Source organism: Schistocerca serialis, chromosome 4 (assembly GCF_023864345.2).
Source record: "Schistocerca serialis cubense isolate TAMUIC-IGC-003099 chromosome 4, iqSchSeri2.2, whole genome shotgun sequence".
Taxonomy (NCBI): Eukaryota; Metazoa; Arthropoda; class Insecta; order Orthoptera; family Acrididae; genus Schistocerca; species Schistocerca serialis.
In genome coordinates, this window is record NC_064641.1 from 708,262,721 (window position 1) to 708,281,933 (window position 19,213).

Below are 19,213 nucleotides of genomic sequence, written 5' to 3' on the forward strand. Positions count from 1 at the left end.
GGCAGTGAAAGCAAAACTTGTAGTTGTTAACAAAATGTTGTGTTACAGGGCAATGCCAAATATTTGGAATTGATCAATGCACTGACTAACATGATATGATGTATGCCCAGCATAAATGCCCATTTCATTTTCTTCATACTTCAACTGTTCTCAACTGTTCTTTGCACGGTGCTTTCCAACATCTTCTCATAAATATTTCTGAACAGTTTTTTGACTATTTAGTCCAGTTACTTCTCTCTGACCCGTGTTATCATTTACTTTTCTTTCTTTTCTCCTCTTCATCAATTGTCTTGTGTCCTCAAAACTTTTGTTTAGCTTGTTTTTCTTCACTCTCACAAAATCCCTAACTGTTTCCAGTATAAAATTTGTAAATTATCATTTCTCATATTTAAACACACAGTGGTTCAAATGGCTCTGAGCACTATGGGACTCAACTTCTGAGGTCATTAGTCCCCTAGAACTTAGAACTACACTCCTGGAAATTGAAATAAGAACACCGTGAATTCATTGTCCCAGGAAGGGGAAACTTTATTGACACATTCCTGGGGTCAGATACATCACATGATCACACTGACAGAACCACAGGCACATAGACACAGGCAACAGAGCATGCACAATGTCGGCACTAGTACAGTGTATTTCCACCTTTCGCAGCAATGCAGGCTGCTATTCTCCCATGGAGACGATCGTAGAGATGCTGGATGTAGTCCTGTGGAACGGCTTGCCATGCCATTTCCACCTGGCGCCTCAGTTGGACCAGCGTTCGTGCTGGACGTGCAGACCGCGTGAGACGACGCTTCATCCAGTCCCAAACATGCTCAATGGGGGACAGATCCGGAGATCTTGCTGGCCAGGGTAGTTGACTTACACCTTCTAGAGCACGTTGGGTGGCACGGGATACATGCGGACGTGCATTGTCCTGTTGGAACAGCAAGTTCCCTTGCCGGTCTAGGAATGGTAGAACGATGGGTTCGATGACGGTTTGGATGTACCGTGCACTATTCAGTGTCCCCTCGACGATCACCAGTGGTGTACGGCCAGTGTAGGAGATCGCTCCCCACACCATGATGCCGGGTGTTGGCCCTGTGTGCCTCGGTCGTATGCAGTCCTGATTGTGGCGCTCACCTGCACGACGCCAAACACGCATACGACCATCATTGGCACCAAGGCAGAAGCGACTCTCATCGCTGAAGACGACACGTCTCCATTCGTCCCTCCATTGACGCCTGTCGCGACACCACTGGAGGCGGGCTGCACGATGTTGGGGCATGAGCGGAAGACGGCCTAACGGTGTGCGGGACCGTAGCCCAGCTTCATGGAGACGGTTGCCAATGGTCCTCGCCGATACCCCAGGAGCAACAGTGTCCCTAATTTGCTGGGAAGTGGCGGTGCGGTCCCCTACGGCACTGCGTAGGATCCTACGGTCTTGGCGTGCATCCGTGCGTCGCTGCGGTCCGGTCCCAGGTCGACGGGCACGTGCACCTTCCGCCGACCACTGGCGACAACATCGATGTACTGTGGAGACCTCACGCCCCACGTGTTGAGCAATTCGGCGGTACGTCCACCCGGCCTCCCGCATGCCCACTATACGCCCTCGCTCAAAGTCCGTCAACTGCACATACGGTTCACGTCCACGTTGTCACGGCATGCTACCAGTGTTAAAGACTGCGATGGAGCTCCGTATGCCACGGCAAACTGGCTGACACTGACGGCGGCGGTGCACAAATGCTGCGCAGCTAGCGCCATTCGACGGCCAACACCGCGGTTCCTGGTGTGTCCGCTGTGCCGTGCGTGTGATCATTGCTTGTACAGCCCTCTCGCAGTGTTCGGAGCAAGTATGGTGGGTCTGACACACTGGTGTCAACGTGTTCTTTTTTCCATTTCCAGGAGTGTAGTTAAACCTAACTAACCTAAGGACATCACACACATCCATGCCCGAGGCAGGATTCGAACCTGCGACCGTAGCGGTCTGGGGGTTCCAGACTGCAGCGCCTAGAACCACACAACCACTTCGGCCGGCTAAACACACAGTGTTTTCGATCCAAAGCTTTAAAACTGTTTACATGTTAACTGCTATTCTTCCTGCTTTATACCTAAATCTTTTGAATCAATATAACTGGATTTGTCCTTAAAGAGTTTAGTTCTATCTAAGTTAGTGTCCAGTTTTATTTTGCTTCTGACTAGCCAGTCATCACTAGATATCCTTAACTGGTTGAAGATTGAGGAATCTTGACAGTTTTCTGTTATCTGACAGCACATATTCAACCTCACTTTTTATTATCTTTGATCCTTTCCATGTTAATTTTCTGCCTGTTTCTCCCCTGTCCCCCTACTTTAGAATGCACATTCAGTTCGTCCTAGCAATTTCCACAAACGTGCCTACACTATCATTTCTCATATCAAATCCAAACTTCACACCTGAAGAGCCCTGTTTTAATTTTTTCCCCAATTCTGCATTAAAATTTCTATTTCTGCACTGTAGAATCCGTCGGAGAGCCACCCGTCTACTTCTGTTAGCTAAACTTAAATCAGCTTGGGTCACTGTCACATAGGGCTATAATGTGAATGGTTAAGATGTATGTGATGGGACATTGTGGTACAAACAGTTTCATTCATCTACTGCAACTTGTTTGGCTTGAGAGGCCCGACCAGTGACAATGTTGCTTCTGATGTAAGTGAACATGCAAATCTCCTCACCCACGTGGTCACTGCTATGGTATTATGGTGTCCCCTGGAGGGACTATTTTCCATAGATCACACAACAGAAAGAAAATCCAGGATGGAATGTAAAAACATTATGAAAAGGAAAGTTGCTACTCACCATATAGCAGAGATGCTGAGTCACAGATAGGTGCAACAAAAGACTGCCAAAAATAAAGCTTTCGGACATTAAGGCCTTAGTCAACAATAGACAACAATAGACGACACACACACACACACACACACACACACACACACACACACACACACACACACACAAACGCAATTCACACATATGACTGCAGTCTCAGGCAACTGAAACCACTTTGTGAGCACAGCACCAGTGGCCTGCATTTATTGTGAATCTCTCAAACAGCACAAAGTCCCAAGTGACTGGAAAAAAGCACAGGTGACTCCAGTATACAAGAAGACTAAAAGAATAGACCCATAAAATTACAGACCAATATCCCCAATCTCGGTTTGCTGCAGAATCCTTGAACATATTCTCAGTTCATGTACAATTAACTTTCTTGAGACTCAGAAGCTTATGTCCATGAATCAGCATGGTTATAGAAAGCATTGCTTGTGTGAAACTCAGCTTGCCCTTTTCTCATGTGATGTACTGTGAACAATGGATGAAGGGCAACCAGCAGAGACCATATTTCTAGATTTCCCAAAAGCATGTGACATGGTGCCCCAATGCAGGCTGTTAACAAAGGTACGAGCATATGGAATAAGTTCACAGATATGCAAGTGGCTTGAAGACTTCTTAAGTAATAAATCACAGTATACTGTCCTCAACAGCAAGTGTTCATCAGAGACAAGGATATGGCCAGGAGTGCACCAGGGAAGTGTGATAGGACCGTTGTTGTTCTCTATACACACAAATGATTTGGTGTACAGGGTAGGCAGCAATCTGCAGTTGTTGCTGATGATGCAGTGGTGTACAGTAATATGTTGAAGATGATGTAGACAGAATTTCTAGTTAATGTAATGAATGGCAGCTTGCTCTAAGTGTCGAAAAATATAAGTTAGTGCGGATGAATAGGAAGAACTAACCTGTAATGTTTGGATACAGTATTATTAGTGTCCTGTTTGACGCAGTCAAGTTGTTTAAATATCTGGGCATTATGCTGCAAAGCAATATGAAATGGAATGGGCATGTGAGAACTGTGGTAGGGAACGTGATTGGTCGACTTCAGTTCATTGAGACAATTTTAGTAAAAGTGGTTCATCTGTAAAGGAGGCTGCATACAGGATGCTGGTGTGACCTATTCTTGAGTACTGCTTGAGTGTTTGGGGTCCCTACCAGTTCATATTGATGAAAGACATCGAAGCATTACTGGTCGGGCTGCTAGGTTTGTTACCAGTGGGTTTGAACACCATGTAAATGTTATGGGGATGCTTCAGAAACTCAAATGGGAATCCCTGGAGGGAAGGCAACATTCTTTTCAAGAAACACCCCTGAGAAAATTTAGATATCTGGAATTTGAAGCTGACTACAAAACGATTCTACTTCCGCCAACATACATCACATGTATGGACCACGAAGACAATATATAAGAAATTAGGGCTCATACGGAGACCTATAGACAGTCATTTTTCTCTCACTCTATCTGTGAGTGGTGCAAAAAAGGAAATGACTAGCAGTGGCACAGGGTACCCTCCGCCACGCACTGTACAGTGGCTTGCGGAGTATCTATGTAGCTGTAGATGTACGTGTAGAAAATCATTTGTGTCCTAGCCTAAGCAAAAATGATGTTAGTGTTATATTTCAGTTCTCTGATTAGTTCAAACTTCAGTTGCATTTTATATCATAATTGTAATATGCACTGTTGTAACTAGTACAATGTATTCGCACTGTGAGTTTGTCTACCCGTGGCCTGAAAGCATCTCTCCTCCAAACTATTTACACAGGCACTGCACGTTATGGACATTATACTATACACAAACAATTTGTTGATACACCATCTGCTACAGGCACCACCAGAGAGCACAAGCCATGCTTCCAAGCAGTGTGCGCTTCTGTGCTGCTATTAATGAAAGAAGTACCATCCACATGTTACACTGTCAAGAACGCACTTCCCCCTGCTGGATACTTAAGGCAAAGCACAGCATCTAGCAGCAGCATTCAACTGCCTACTCAGTTCTGAGCCAGGAGCCAGCTACACTCTGGTAGTTCATCAGTTGGTAGTTACTACGACCGGATTGGACATTCAGCTCTAAAATGCACTTCAAGGGACTCCACACGGTGGGGCCCTGACGGACAACAGTCACTCGGGGTGAACCTTCCCTCAGAGTTGGCATCATGCCAATGAACTTGTTTCTGTCGTTCTCAAGTGATCAAGAATGATCTTTCAGTTGTTATTACAAATTTACTTTATTGTGAACTTGTGCATGAACTAAGTGTTCTTGCATTTGGGAATCATTGTTAATACAGTGTGCAACCCCTGAATGGGACATTACAGTAATGGCGAAGGCTTCAATATTAATAAAATGTATTCAAGAAAAGTTTATGTGAACAAAGTTGGGTCTTTCATAATCCCATAAAATCCAGCTTCAAAACTTATTTTGTGACTCACAGAAACTTTCAATGGCACTGTTAGTGCTTTTTGGAATGAACCATCATAAACCATTAGTTTAATACATTCACTCCTGCAAAATGCAACCAATGTCAAATGCTTCATCTTTTATGATCTTCATACAAACTTTCAAAGCAAATTATGTTTCCAAATACTTGCCAGCAAAATAAATTAATTGTAGCTTCATAGTAAAAAACAAAAGCCATGAGTACAATAAAAAGACCACAGCCAATTTTTACTTCTTACACTCAATGCATCACTGCCTGAATTTGGAACTGAAATAACAAAAATCTATAGAAGTGCTCATTACTCTCAATACAGTTTCCTACAAAGACAGATTTGACTACCAAGATACTGGCCTTATCCAAGATAATAGTCTTCAGTGTCTAGGTGAACAGTCACATATTGTATTATTAAATGATAAGTGCTATGGTGATCTAAAAGAATACACAATTTAAATGAGTTCTTTGGAAGTAAAAAAAAGTCTATGTGGAAAATAAGTTAAATTTTTGTTTAGAGTGCAGTTTACAATGTTAGAATATTATAATTACAAGTACTTTTCTAGATAATTTCTAGTGACTGAATTTGAAACTCTATTATTTTATAATGCTATTTCATGCAGTCAAAACATGACCTCTGTGACCGCCATCAGTCAATGTTATTGAGATTAACAGAATTAAGAATGACGCTGAATAATACACAACTATCACTATACCTCTCAGGTTCATATTCTGGATTTTCTTTGAGTATATTTATGGCTGTTGGCGAAAAATCACAGGCGTATACAAACAAATCTGGATTTTTAGTATACTGAAGAATTGGAAAAACAGTGTTTCCAACACCGCATCCTATTTCAAGTATTCTGAATGGTTTGTTATTTATTGTTCTCTTTTCCTCTGCATGGTTTATAGTTCCTAAACCTTCAGAATTAAGATTGCAAGTTGTTTTGCATGATTCTGCATTTTCCAACTTTGTAGTGTCACTGCAGGAACCTGCACCATCGTGCTCATGTTTCACAGCAACACCTTTAGTAGAATTTACACTAAGAGGCACATTTTGGTCCACATCTGATTCAGGAGCAAGCTCAGGAAATTCTGTGAACAGCCAGTGCCTGTCCTTGAAGAAACTGAAACAATAAATGTAATATAACAATGTCCAAACAAGTCAGAGAGATTATACAAAGTATTCTATTCATCAGCATACCGATTTTGATGAATTTCATAAAATGCATCCCAAAACTGACTCGCATTGTTTTCAAATTTTTCTTTCTCAGTTTCATCCAAAACTGTTGACGAATTTTCAAGCACCTTATTTCTAGCCATTTCCTCCTGTGTGGCATCCCATTCCACATTATCCCTGCAACAAAACATCAAAAAGATTACACATTAATTGATACACAGAAACAAACAGAAGATTCACTGACCCATATCAGTAGCTGTCGGAACGATTTATGCAGCTCTGTGGACAAAGACTTTTTCTTTTTCATGGAGGATTTACATATTACTACGGTTACCCAAGGTCATAAATGAAAAACAATGGGGTTCAATTCTGATTGGCTGCCAGTATGGAACACACCAGTACTGAGCACCTCACTGTGTACCTTGTGTTGGATTTTGTGAAGGTTTATATACTTTTAACAACTATCCAAATTAATGGTTTGATAGACCACTGGGTAAGTGTTAGACTGCATTAATCAGCATTTGAAAACACTTCTGCTGCTGCCTGTCGAGTACTTTCTTTCCATGGGCAAATTTATATGTTTTACAAATTGAAGGGGTTGGCATTAGAAAGTGCTAATCCTCAGTTTAGTAAGTATTAGTCCGATCATGTTATCTGTTGTATATTCAAATGCACAACATTACTGTAACACTTTATTCCACATGCACCACTAGAAAGCAATGTGAGTGTGTGTGTGTGTGTGTGTGTGTGTGTGTGTGTGTGTGTGTGTGTGTGTGTGTGTGTGTGTGTTTGAAACAAAAGAGCAATAAGGATACTAAACTGGCTATTAAAAAGTAGCTATACAGGATGCCATTTCTGTATTGTTTCTAAATTTAACTTTAGTTTTATTTTTGTGATGCGTAGGGAAGTCACCACAAACAGGCTGCTCACGAGGTGTGGCATATGACAATTTCATCACGTCAAAGCCTTCTATCCAATCACTTGTTGACAAATCTGAGATAGCAACAGGAAACAGCAAAAGGAAAGCTGAAGGCATAAATTTCACATTTTAGAAATCTTTCATGCAAGAGGATCATACAATCACACCGTTGTTTGACTGTCGTACAGAATCGCACATGGAGATATAGAAACAGGCATTCCTGGTGTAGAGAAGCAACTGAAAGAGTCGAAAACAAATAAGTTCCCAGGTCTAGATGGAATTCCAATTCAAGAGTACTCTGTGGTACTGACATGTTACTTAGTATGCATTTATGGCAAATCTCTTGCCCAACGCAAAGTCCCAAGTGACTGGTAAAAAGAGGTGCTGATTCCCATGTACAAGAAAGGCAAAAGAAAGAATAAGCATAATTACAGACCAATGCCCTTAACATCACTTTGCTGCAGAATTCTTGTACATATTCTGAATTTGAATATAATAAATTTCCTCAAGACAGAAAAGTTTCTGTCCACAGAGCAGCACAGGTTTAGATAGCATTGCCTGTGTGCAACCCAGCTTGCCCTTCTGTCACACTATATCCTATAAACCATAAATAGAGGGCAACAGACAGATTCTATATGAATTACTAGATTTCCAGAAAGCATCTTACACAATGCCCTAACGCAGATTGTTGAAGGTCCAAGCATACGGATTAAGTTCGCAGCTATGCGAGTAGTTCGAAAACTTTGTAAGTAATAGAACCCAGTATGTTGTCCTCATCGCAAATGTTCAAAAGAGCAGGGTATCGTCAGGAGTGCCCCACAGAACAGCGGTAGGATCCCTCTTACTCCCTATATACGTAAATGATCTGACAGACAGAGAGAGCAGCAATTTTCAGATGTTTGCTGGTGACACTGTGATGTTTCATAAGATGTTGCCATTGAATGACTGTAGAAGAATACAAGATGATTTAGAATTTCTAGTTGGTGTGATGGATGACAGCTTGCTCTAAACACAGGAAAATGTAAGTTAAGCAAACCAGTAGGAAAAATAATCTTTAACATTTGAATATAGCATTAGTCATATGCATCTTGATACAGTCACATGGATTAGAGAGCTAGTTATAATGTCACAAAGCAATATGAAATGGAATGAGCATGTCAGGTTGGCAGTAGAGAAGCCAAGTGCTTGACTTTGCTTTATTGGGAAAATTTTGGGAAAGGCCAGCTCATTTATAAAGGAGATGGCATACAGAACTAGTGTAACCCATTCTTGACTACTGCTCAAGTATTTGGGATCCCCACCAGGTCAGATTAGAGGAGGACATCAAAGAAATTCAGAGCCATGCTTCTACATTTGTTACCAGCAGGTTCCATCAGCACACAAGTATTACAGAGATGCTTTATGAACTCAGATGGGTAACGCTCTTTTCATGAGGTACTATTGCAGAAATTTAGAGAATCAGCACCTGAAGCTGACTGCAGAACAATTCTACTGCTGCCAATGCACATTTTGCATAGGGACCAAAAACATAAGATGAGCGAAATTAGGGCTCATACAAAGGCTTATACATGGTCTTTTTTCCTCACTCAACTGTAAAGAGGAACAGGAAAGGAAATGACTAGTAGTGGCATGTGGGACCCTGTGCCACGCACCATATGGTGGCTTGTGATATACATATGTAGATGCAGATCTGGTGCCCGAAGAACCTATCCTTTTGGTTCTCATAATGAATTCGAAGTTATTGACACTGTAACAATTTTATGGCCCTGATGGACAAAGCAAATGGAAATTCATGTAACACCATATTCAGTTCTAATGTGTTACTTACAGTGAGAGAGATCCATGAAGTATAATCAGTGTTACTTGAAGCAACTGAGTATGATTGCTTACTTCCATGTAATGGGACTATCAATTTAACATAGTGCACAACCATTCAGTCACTGCTGATAACACTAATCATTCTTCATATTTTGCTGTACCCCACAAACACACAAACTTAACATAAATATAATGCCATACTTTGAGATTCTCGTATTAACTGGCAACTGTGCAGTTAGAAACATAAATGATTTCCATAGACAAACACACAGGAGAACATTGTATAACTAATGGTGCTGTATCAACCTCAGATTACCTTCACTACACTGCTTGAAGAAATAAATATTAAAAACTTATCTTTACACAAGATTTTGAAATTCTTGAAGCATTTAAGGTGAACATATGTAGGTGAGCTATTTTCTAAAATAGTATGTTTGATGTATAAAATTGTACTGTCCATTTAGACTGCATCAATTTTTAAAACTGTGGTCAGTTTCAGTTCCACATCAACTGTCTTCAGACCTGTATATATCGGTTACAAAAGTAACCCGTCCAACTCATCAGTAAATTTACATGATATGTCACAGCACAATATTTCATGACCAAAATTTATATTTTCTAATGAATTGGATGGATTACTACTGTATCCGATATTTAGATTGAAGATAGGAATGCAGAACCAAAACAAGTCACAATTTTAAAGTGAATGCAATCTATACCAACAATAAAATCTGTTGTACAAAACTAACTGCAGATTCTCTCCAAAAAAAACAGTTGCTTTTTGCAAATATACATTTTATGTATTCACTATGACTTCTTTTTTCACCCCAGAACAAACAAAAATACCCCATTTTGCTGAAATTATCTACCAAAAACTGAATTACTGAAAAAGTTTACCTGCAGACTGCAGATGGGTCTGTAGCTTGAGACATCATTGGGGACCCCTTTTCTTGTAAACTGGTACTGTGTTTGTTGGTTTTAGAATGTCTGGTAGCTCGCCAGTAGCTAGGTATTTATTAATTGCTGGAATAATTAACTAAATGCGTCTCTTGGTGCCATGTCTTCAAATATTTACTGCCATTCAACAGCAAACAATGCAGTGCTGAGGGCATCTAATCTTCCTTTTTTTGATAACTTCTACTGAATACAGTTTAGAGTCCATGTAGTGTTGAGCTAATGTATTCACAGCAGACTTCAAACCGGTGATTAGGCCGGCCAGCATGCTGCTGCTGGAATTTCTCTGTCAGGGCAGAGTAATGATGAGTTGGCATGGTGCAAGACACCAGTCCGTCACAATGGCGATCAGTGTTATCTCGTGCCGTGCCCCAATGCTGTGCTATCTCAACACTCATGCAGGGTGTGACCAGAGGTATCACCCGGCCATAGCAAAGCTTGGCAAATTTACCATATACACTCACTGCCCTGACTTAGCAGTACCTATCTATAACTACTGCCTGTGCCAAAAACTACTCTGTATCAGCCGTTGGCCCAATGTGAGTAACCCAGCGTTTTCTACAACCATTTGCCGCCTCCACTAGCTGCTGGTCTATGGGCCACTCCTGGATCTGATGCTACCAGTGTCTGAATGGATGCTACATGGGTAGGCTCTCCATCAGTCTTTCATCAACCAGCTCCTGGGAACCTAGAGCTACCTGCGGTCCTGCACATACGCGCCTCACTGACGGAGGAATGCTTGACAACGTTACATGTTACAGAGCTGCTGACCCTAGGACTCTGCTGAGACTGCGTTTTGCCCACAATGACTGCTGATGAATACATCATCTCATGTTTTGTTGAGGTGGACTCTGCCACCTGGGTACATTGGATACCACTCAGTTGCTGACTTCTGTGAATTTACAAGTTCTCCATACATTATGATGTTGGTACTGAAGCATTTCTGATTCCATGACAGACAAGGATCCAATTCTTTACATCCAAAGCCCTGCTCACCATCCTGGCATCTAACAGTATCAATGGTCAATGGACCATTCTGGCAATCTAACCAAATTTGATTACTTGAGTGTGTGATTATGCACGAAAGAAACTGTTACAGGCATGCATATTCATATACAGAGACACGTAAACAGGCAGAATACTGTGCTGCAGTCAGCAACGCCTACATAAGACAAGTGTGTAGGGCAGTTGTTAGATCGGTTACTGCAGCTACAAAGGCAGGATATCAAGATTTAAGTGAGCTTGAACTTGGTGTTATAGTCGGCTCATGAGTGATGGGACACAGATCTCTGAGGTAGAGATGAAGTGGGGATTTTCCTGTACGGCCATTTCAAGAGTGTACCATGAATATCAGGAATCCAGTAAAACATCAAATCTCCAACATCGCTGCGTATCAGCAGCAGACTGTTCGAGTTTCTGGAGGTTCTACTATAGTTTGGGGTATGTGCACCTGGAGTGATATGGGATACCTGATACATCTAGATAGGACTCTGACAGGTGACATGTACTTTAGCATCCTGTCTGATCACCTGCATCCATTCATGTCTATTGTGCATTCTAACAGACTTGTGCAATTCCAGCAGGACAATGTGACACCCCAAACGTCCAGAATTGCTACAGGGTGGCTGCAGGAACACTCTCCTGAGTTTAAACACTTCTGCCAGCCACCAAACTCCCCAGACATGAACATCATTGAGCATATCTGGGATGCCTTGCAATGTGCTGTTCAGAAGAGATCTCCACCTCCTCGTACTCTTATGTATTTATGAACAGCCTGCAGGATTCATGGTGTCAATTCCATCCAACACTACTTCAGATGTAAGTTGAGTCCATGCCACATTGTGTTGCAGCACATCTGTGTGCTCGCGGGTACCCCACACAATATTAGGCAGGTGTACCAATTTCCTTGGCTCTTCAGTGTGTAAGCCAAGCCTACCAGGATGCAGTGCAAGGTTTCCACATAGGGGAAATAGTAAAGCACAATCCCTCCATTTTTACAAAATCAGATGTTGGAATCTATAAGTCTTTTTCATTGTCAGTGTCTGTCTGCCACGACACAGTTACTGTTTACGTTCTTATCAAGGAGCTGATGAAACATGTAAAAACAAAGTTTGCTCATAATTCCCACATCCATATTTTATTTATGCCTCCAGCACCCGATACTAAACTTTCAAAAATTTTCTCAATTTGTGCAATTACAAAAGAGGCTTTGGAATGATGTTAGAATAGATTTTTTTTTTTCTACATGTCATACAAACCCATGTTCTAATGGGACTGGAGGAACAACAAAGTGATTAGCGTTAAGAGTAAGCTTGCAAGCCACAGTGAATAGGCAGATTCTTACACCTATAGATCTTTTTTGTTCAATACAGAAAGCATGAATGGCATTAAATTTGATTTCCTCAGCTAAGAGGAAACACAAGAAGAGATGTTTAAACATGGGCTTACTCTAACAGAAACTAGAGAAAAATTATCATTTTTCCAAATGACAAAACAGCAATTTAGGTCGTCGGAGTTTAAAATGATGCATCAACTTTTCTAGCCAAAATTAGTGACCTCTAATGAGAACACTATGCTGCATTTATTTATGAAAAAGGGTGGTGGGCTAGAAATTCCTTTAAGGCTTCCACTGAAGAGAAGGATGCTTTCACAAGCTTTATGTATTCACATGGCCCCATTTTACTGGCCAGAAGGAGAGACAAGTGCTGCGTTCCACAACAGCACATTGTTGCAATTATACCTGCTCCACAGTGGCAGTGTCTGGCTGGCAGTACAGTTTTCCTTGTGATTTTCAACAGCTAATAAATGAAACCTCTAAAAAATTCATGTAGCTTGGAATAACCATAAATTTAAAATCCCAAAAGAAACCTCTTCTAGCTTTGGCCAGGGACACTTCGGAAATGTATCATCAGGCTTCAGACTCTGTGGATACAAACACTTATTGGGCTTGAGTGGTAAAGAAAACCACCAATGGCTGCTGTTGTACAGCTGTGGGCATGCCCCCATGGTGATGTGCATGCTGGTTCTCTCACTTTAAAAGAAACCAGCAATGGTTAAGGGACTATGGAGAATAGCAACAGATTTGTAAAATTTTTCACTAGAACACACAAACCACAAACTATACAATACTAAATATGCTACACTTTAGTATGTCAACAGCACCGCAGAATACAAATGCACATGCAAAATGTTCATTACCATGAATCCCTCCTCAAAAAAAAAAAAAAAAAAAAAAGTATTGTACACTGATATGAACTTCACCAAAATTTACACACTCAGTAACAGTGTAAAACTTGAAGGCAGTTCATAGAATGTGTTGCTGCCATTCTGCAATAATTTTACCACCATGATCTCCATTGCCTTGGTAATGCAGTGTTAAATTTTGAAGTTTATAACAACTTTTATTCTGTAGTTATTACAGGATAAAAACAGGCCGAAGTATGTCATGATGAGCTGCAACAAAGATAATCTTCCTCTTTACAGAAGTGGGCTGAAAGAACCCAATTGTCTGCCCTCAATTTATTAACCATTGTAAAGCTGTAGGAGAATGAAATATAAACATTCAAAGACCTTTCAGGTTTATAAGAAAATTATTGGTTGATTTGGGGGAGGGAACCAACCAGCAAGGTCATCGGTCCTATCGGATTAAGGAAGGTTCGGGAAGGAAGTCAGCCGTGCCCTTTCAAAGGAACCATCGTAGCATTCGCCTGAAGTGATTTAGGGAGATCATGGGAAACCTAAATCAGGATCACCGGATGCAGGTTTGAACCATCATCCTCCCAAATGCGGGTCCAGTGTGCTAACCACTGCACAACCTCGCTTTGTCACAAAATTATTTTCTAGGATATAAAAAGCTAAACCACATTTTTTCAATCATCTATTTTTTTGGCCAACTTTGCTTCAAATTATCTATATGAAAACATATCATGAAATCATTTATTATTATTACATGTAAGATCGTGCAAGATGACTTAGTTTTCTTGCAAGAAAATATTGCCAGAGATATATGTATCTATGGTTCAGGTGGTACTATTGGTTCGTGGCTTCAGTCATACCTAAAGGACCAAAAGCAGACTGCAATGCTGAATGGCTCATCCAGGGACCTGTCTCATCTGAGTGGGAGACCTCAAACTGCAGTGGGCCACAAGGCCATGTCTTAGGTCCACTGATATTTCTTATTTTCATTAATGACCTTCCTCTTTGTTGCAATACAATGAGTAAATTTATCATTTTTGCAGATGATACTACTATCCAGCAACATTCCTGAACAAACTACAAACAAAGCTTTCACAAAAATTTTAAATTGGTTTTCTTGAAATGGTCTCTCAGTCAATGCAGATGAAACCCATTCTATGAGGTTTCATAAACCACAAAGAAATCTTAAAGAAATTAACATAAAATGTATCAACCAACCAATTTAAAAAGTTGAGGACACAAAATTCCTGGGTGCATATGTAGATAGCAAACGTAATTGGTCAACCCACATCCTTCATATTTTTAAAAGACTTATCTCAGCAATATTTGCACTATGATTACTTCTGTAGCTGAAGTAGATACCATTAAAGCTTCCTACTTTGGCTACTTTCATTAATTAATGTCATATCCTATTACATTCTGGAGGGGGGGACCAACCTGTTGCAAAAAAAAAAATTTCACTGCAAAAGAAGAGCTATCAGCATAATGAGAGGTACTTGTTGACCTATGTCTGTAATAACTTTTCTCTGTATAAAGACGACAGTGAACACCATGACTACAAATACCAAAAAGTTTGCACACTGAATTGAAAAGTCTAAATCTGCTTCAAAAAGGAGTTTATTACTCCAGAATTAAGCCATTTAATGCATTCCCACCACATATCAAAACCCTTCAGAAAAAAACCGCCTAAATTCAAACAAATTCTGAAAGAGTACCTGACGGAAAAATCTTTTTATATGGTCAATAAATTTTTTAGAGAAAATGAATAACACCACTAAATTTACAATTGTTTTACAAATACTTATTTTGAATACCACAATAGGCATTCAAAAATTTGGTTTTCTGTTTTCGTGTATTTATTTACTACACTACTGCCATTAAAATTGCTACACCACGAAGATGACGTGCTACAGACTCGAAATTTAACCCATAGGAAGAAGATGCTATGATATGCAAATTATTAGCTTTTCAGAGCATTCACACAAGGATGGTGCCGGTGGCGACACCTACAACATGCTAACATGAGGAAAGTTTCCAACCGATTTCTCATACACAAACAGCAGTTGACCAATGTTGCCTGGTGAAATGTTGTTGTGATGCCTCGTGTAAGGAGGAGAAATGCGTACCATCATGTTTCCGACTACGATAAAGGTCGAATTGTAGCCTATCACAATTGCGGTTTATCATATCGCGACACTGCTGCTCGCATTGGTCGAGATCCTATGACTTTTAGCAGAATATGGAATCGGTAGGTTCAGGAGGGTAATACGGAACATTGTGCAGGATCCCAACGGCCTCATATCACTAGCAGTCGAGATGACAGGCATCTTATCCGCATGGCTGTAATGGATCGTGCAGCCACGTCTCCATCACTGAGTCAACAGATGGGGACGTTTGCAAGACAACAATCATCTGCACGAACAGTTCAATGACGTTTGCAGCAGCATGGACTATCAGCTCGGAGACCATGGCTGCGGTTACCCTTGACGCTGCATCACAGACAGGAGCGTCTGCGATGGTGTACTCAACGATGAACCTGGGTACACGAATGGCAAAACGTCATTTTTTTGGATGAATCCAGGTTCTGTTTACAGCATCATGATGGTCGCATCTGTGTTTGGTGACATCGCGGTGAACGCACATTGGAAGCGTGTATTCGTCATCGCCATACTGGTGTATCACCCTGCATGATGGCATGGGCTGCCAATGGTTACACGTCTCGGTCACCTCTTGTCAGCATTGACAGCACTCTGAACAGTGGACGTTACATTTCAGATGTGTTACGACCCGTGGCTCTACCCTTGATTCGATCCCTGCGAAACCCTGCATTTCAGCAGGATAATGCACGACCGCATGTTGCAGGTCCTGTACGGGCCTTTCTGGATACAGAAAATGTTCGACTGCTGCCCTGGCCAGCACATTGAAAATGTCTGGTCAATGGTGGCCGAGCAACTGGCTCGTCACAATATGCCAGTCACTACTCTTGATGAACTGTGGTATCGTGTTGAAGCTGCATGGGCAGCTGTACCTGTACACGCCATCCAAGCTCTGTTTGACTCAATGCCCAGGCGTATCGAGGCCGTTATTACGGCCAGAGGTGGTTGTTCAGGGTACTGATTTCTCAAGATTTATGTACCCAAATTGCGTGAAAATGTAATCACATGTCAGTTCTAGTATAATGTACACTCCTGGAAATTGAAATAAGAACACCGTGAATTCATTGTCCCAGGAAGAGGAAACTTTATGGACACATTCCTGGGGTCAGATACATCACATGATCACACTGACAGAACCACAGGCACATAGACACAGGCAAAAGAGCATGTACAATGTCGGCACTAGTACAGTGTATATCCACCTTTCGCAGCAATGCAGGCTGCTATTCTCCCATGGAGACGATCGTAGAGATGCTGAATGTAGTCCTGTGGAACGGCTTGCCATGCCATTTCCACCTGGCGCCTCAGTTGGACCAGCATTCGTGCTGGACGTGCAGACCGCGTGAGACGACGCTTCATCCAGTCCCAAACATGCTCAATGGGGGACAGATCCGGAGATCTTGCTGGCCAGGGTAGTTGACTTACACCTTCTAGAGCACGTTGGGTGGCACGGGATACATGCGGACGTGCACTGTCCTGTTGGAACAGCAAGTTCCCTTGCCAGTCTAGGAATGGTAGAACGATGGGTTCGATGACGGTTTGGATGTACCGTGTACTATTCAGTGTCCCCTCGACGATCACCAGTGGTGTACGGCCAGTGTAGGAGATCGCTCCCCACACCATGATGCCGGGTGTTGGCCCTGTGTGCCTCGGTCGTATGCAGTCCTGATTGTGGCGCTCACCTGCACGGCGCCAAACACGCATACGACCATCATTGGCACCAAGGCAGAAGCGACTCTCATCGCTGAAGACGACACGTCTCCATTCGTCCCTCCATTCACGCCTGTCGCGACACCACTGGAGGCGGGCTGCACGATGTTGGGGCGTGAGCGGAAGACGGCCTAACGGTGTGCGGGACCGTAGCCCAGCTTCATGGAGACGGTTGCGAATGGTCCTCGCCGATACCCCAGGAGAAACAGTGTCCCTAATTTGCTGGGAAGTGGCGGTGCGGTCCCCTACGGCACTGCGTAGGATCCTATGGTCTTGGCGTGCATCCGTGCGTCGCTGCGGTCCGGTCCCAGGTCGACGGGCACGTGCACCTTCCGCCGACCACTGGCGACAACATCGATGTACTTTGGAGACCTCACGCCCCACGTGTTAATCAATTCGGCGGTACGTCCACCCGGCCTCCCGCATGCCCACTATACGCCCTCGCTCAAAGTCCGTCAACTGCACATACGGTTCACGTCCACGCTGTCGCGGCATGCTACCAGTGTTAAAGACTGCGATGGAGCTCCGTATGCCATGGCAAACTGGCTGACACTGACGGCGGCGGTGCACAAATGCTGCGCAGCTAGCGCCATTCGACGGCCAACACCGCGGTTCCTGGTGTGTCCGCTGTGCCGTGCGTGTGATCATTGCTTGTACAGCCCTCTCGCAGTGTCCGGAGCAAGTATGGTGGGTCTGACACACCGGTGTCAATGTGTTCTTTTTTCCATTTCCAGGAGTGTATTTGTCCAATGAATACCCGTTTATTATCTGCATTTCTACTTGGTGTAGCAATTTTAATGGCCAGTAGTGTAATTGTAATACTTAGTGTAACACAATTTTCTGTTAAATGGGTATATGTTCTAAATTACATATTTTATTTACATTGTATCTTTTATTTTATTTATGTAAGTTACATCTAAGCTATGTAGAATTTGACACATTCCATAGCTTTGTGATTTACTCACTACCTGGATCTACAGAACACAAAATAAACAAATAAATGAAAATGAACAAAGTTGCTGAAGAATCTGGGGTGCACTGTTGACAGCTGCAGTATGGGGTCAAACAAATTACTAAATCTCCATCAAACTGGTGATTGTGAAACTTTAGGCATGCTTAGTGTGAACACAATCTGATGTTCACACAAAATTTCATCAAAATATATTTATGATCATGGAACCTGCATATCACTTGACATGGAATGATTCAGTTGCTAAACTAGGAAACAGTCCACAGCCAATATGCATTCACTTGCCTCATTCAAATGAAACTGAATCATAGTGTATCATTCAAATGCAGTACAAGATACAGTCACATCCCAATAATGGCCATCAAAAAGTGCACAACCAAACAGTGTTCAGCCCCTAATAGTGGAGCTGTTCAAATCAAACATGTTGAGTGATCTAAAGAAACATAATTATATTCTGTGAGTGAATAGAAGAGTGACTACGTAATTTGAAAGTCAGTGCTATGGTTCTACTATCAACACTGATATTTTGCTTCTAATGTTATTACAGCATCCATTTTATTATTCTTCTTCTTCAGTAGTGCTACAGCCCTTGGTGAGCCTTGGCTTCTTCAACGATCTTCCTCCATACTTCACGGTTATTTGCTGCTCTTTTCCACCACCGGATTTCCATGCTCGCGAGATCCATTATTATGTCATCAATCCATCATCTTCTAGGTCTCCCTTTTTGCCTGGCTGAATGGACCACATCTTTCATCAATTTCTTTGGAATTCTATCCTCTGCCATTCTCTCCAAGTGTCCTAGCCATCATATTCACTGTGATTTTACAAATTTTGCTATGTCCCTACCTTGTATTAACCCTTATAATTCAGCATTGTAGCATATTATCCAGCCTTCATCCTCCCTTATTGGCCCATAGATTTTGCATAGTGTTTTCTGCTCAATGGTTCTTAGTGCATTTTTATCATGTTCTGTCAACTCCGTACCTCTGACTCGTATGTGATAACTGAGCAGACTGGGGAATTATCTATA

At 42.0% G+C, this 19,213-nt stretch overlaps 1 protein-coding gene across 2 annotated transcripts in view; it reads right to left on the bottom strand.

Annotated features, from left to right (window-relative positions):
- Positions 1-19,213, bottom strand: part of LOC126473224 (tRNA N(3)-methylcytidine methyltransferase METTL2) — a 44,473-nt gene that overhangs the window by 20,381 nt on the left and 4,879 nt on the right. For both annotated transcript variants that reach the window (XM_050100135.1, XM_050100133.1), the window contains exons 2-3: positions 6,486-6,638; positions 5,998-6,408 (exon numbers count right to left, since the gene is read on the bottom strand). In XM_050100135.1, coding sequence (XP_049956092.1) covers positions 5,998-6,408; positions 6,486-6,638 — 564 coding nt within the window. The remainder of the gene's footprint in view (positions 1-5,997; positions 6,409-6,485; positions 6,639-19,213) is intronic.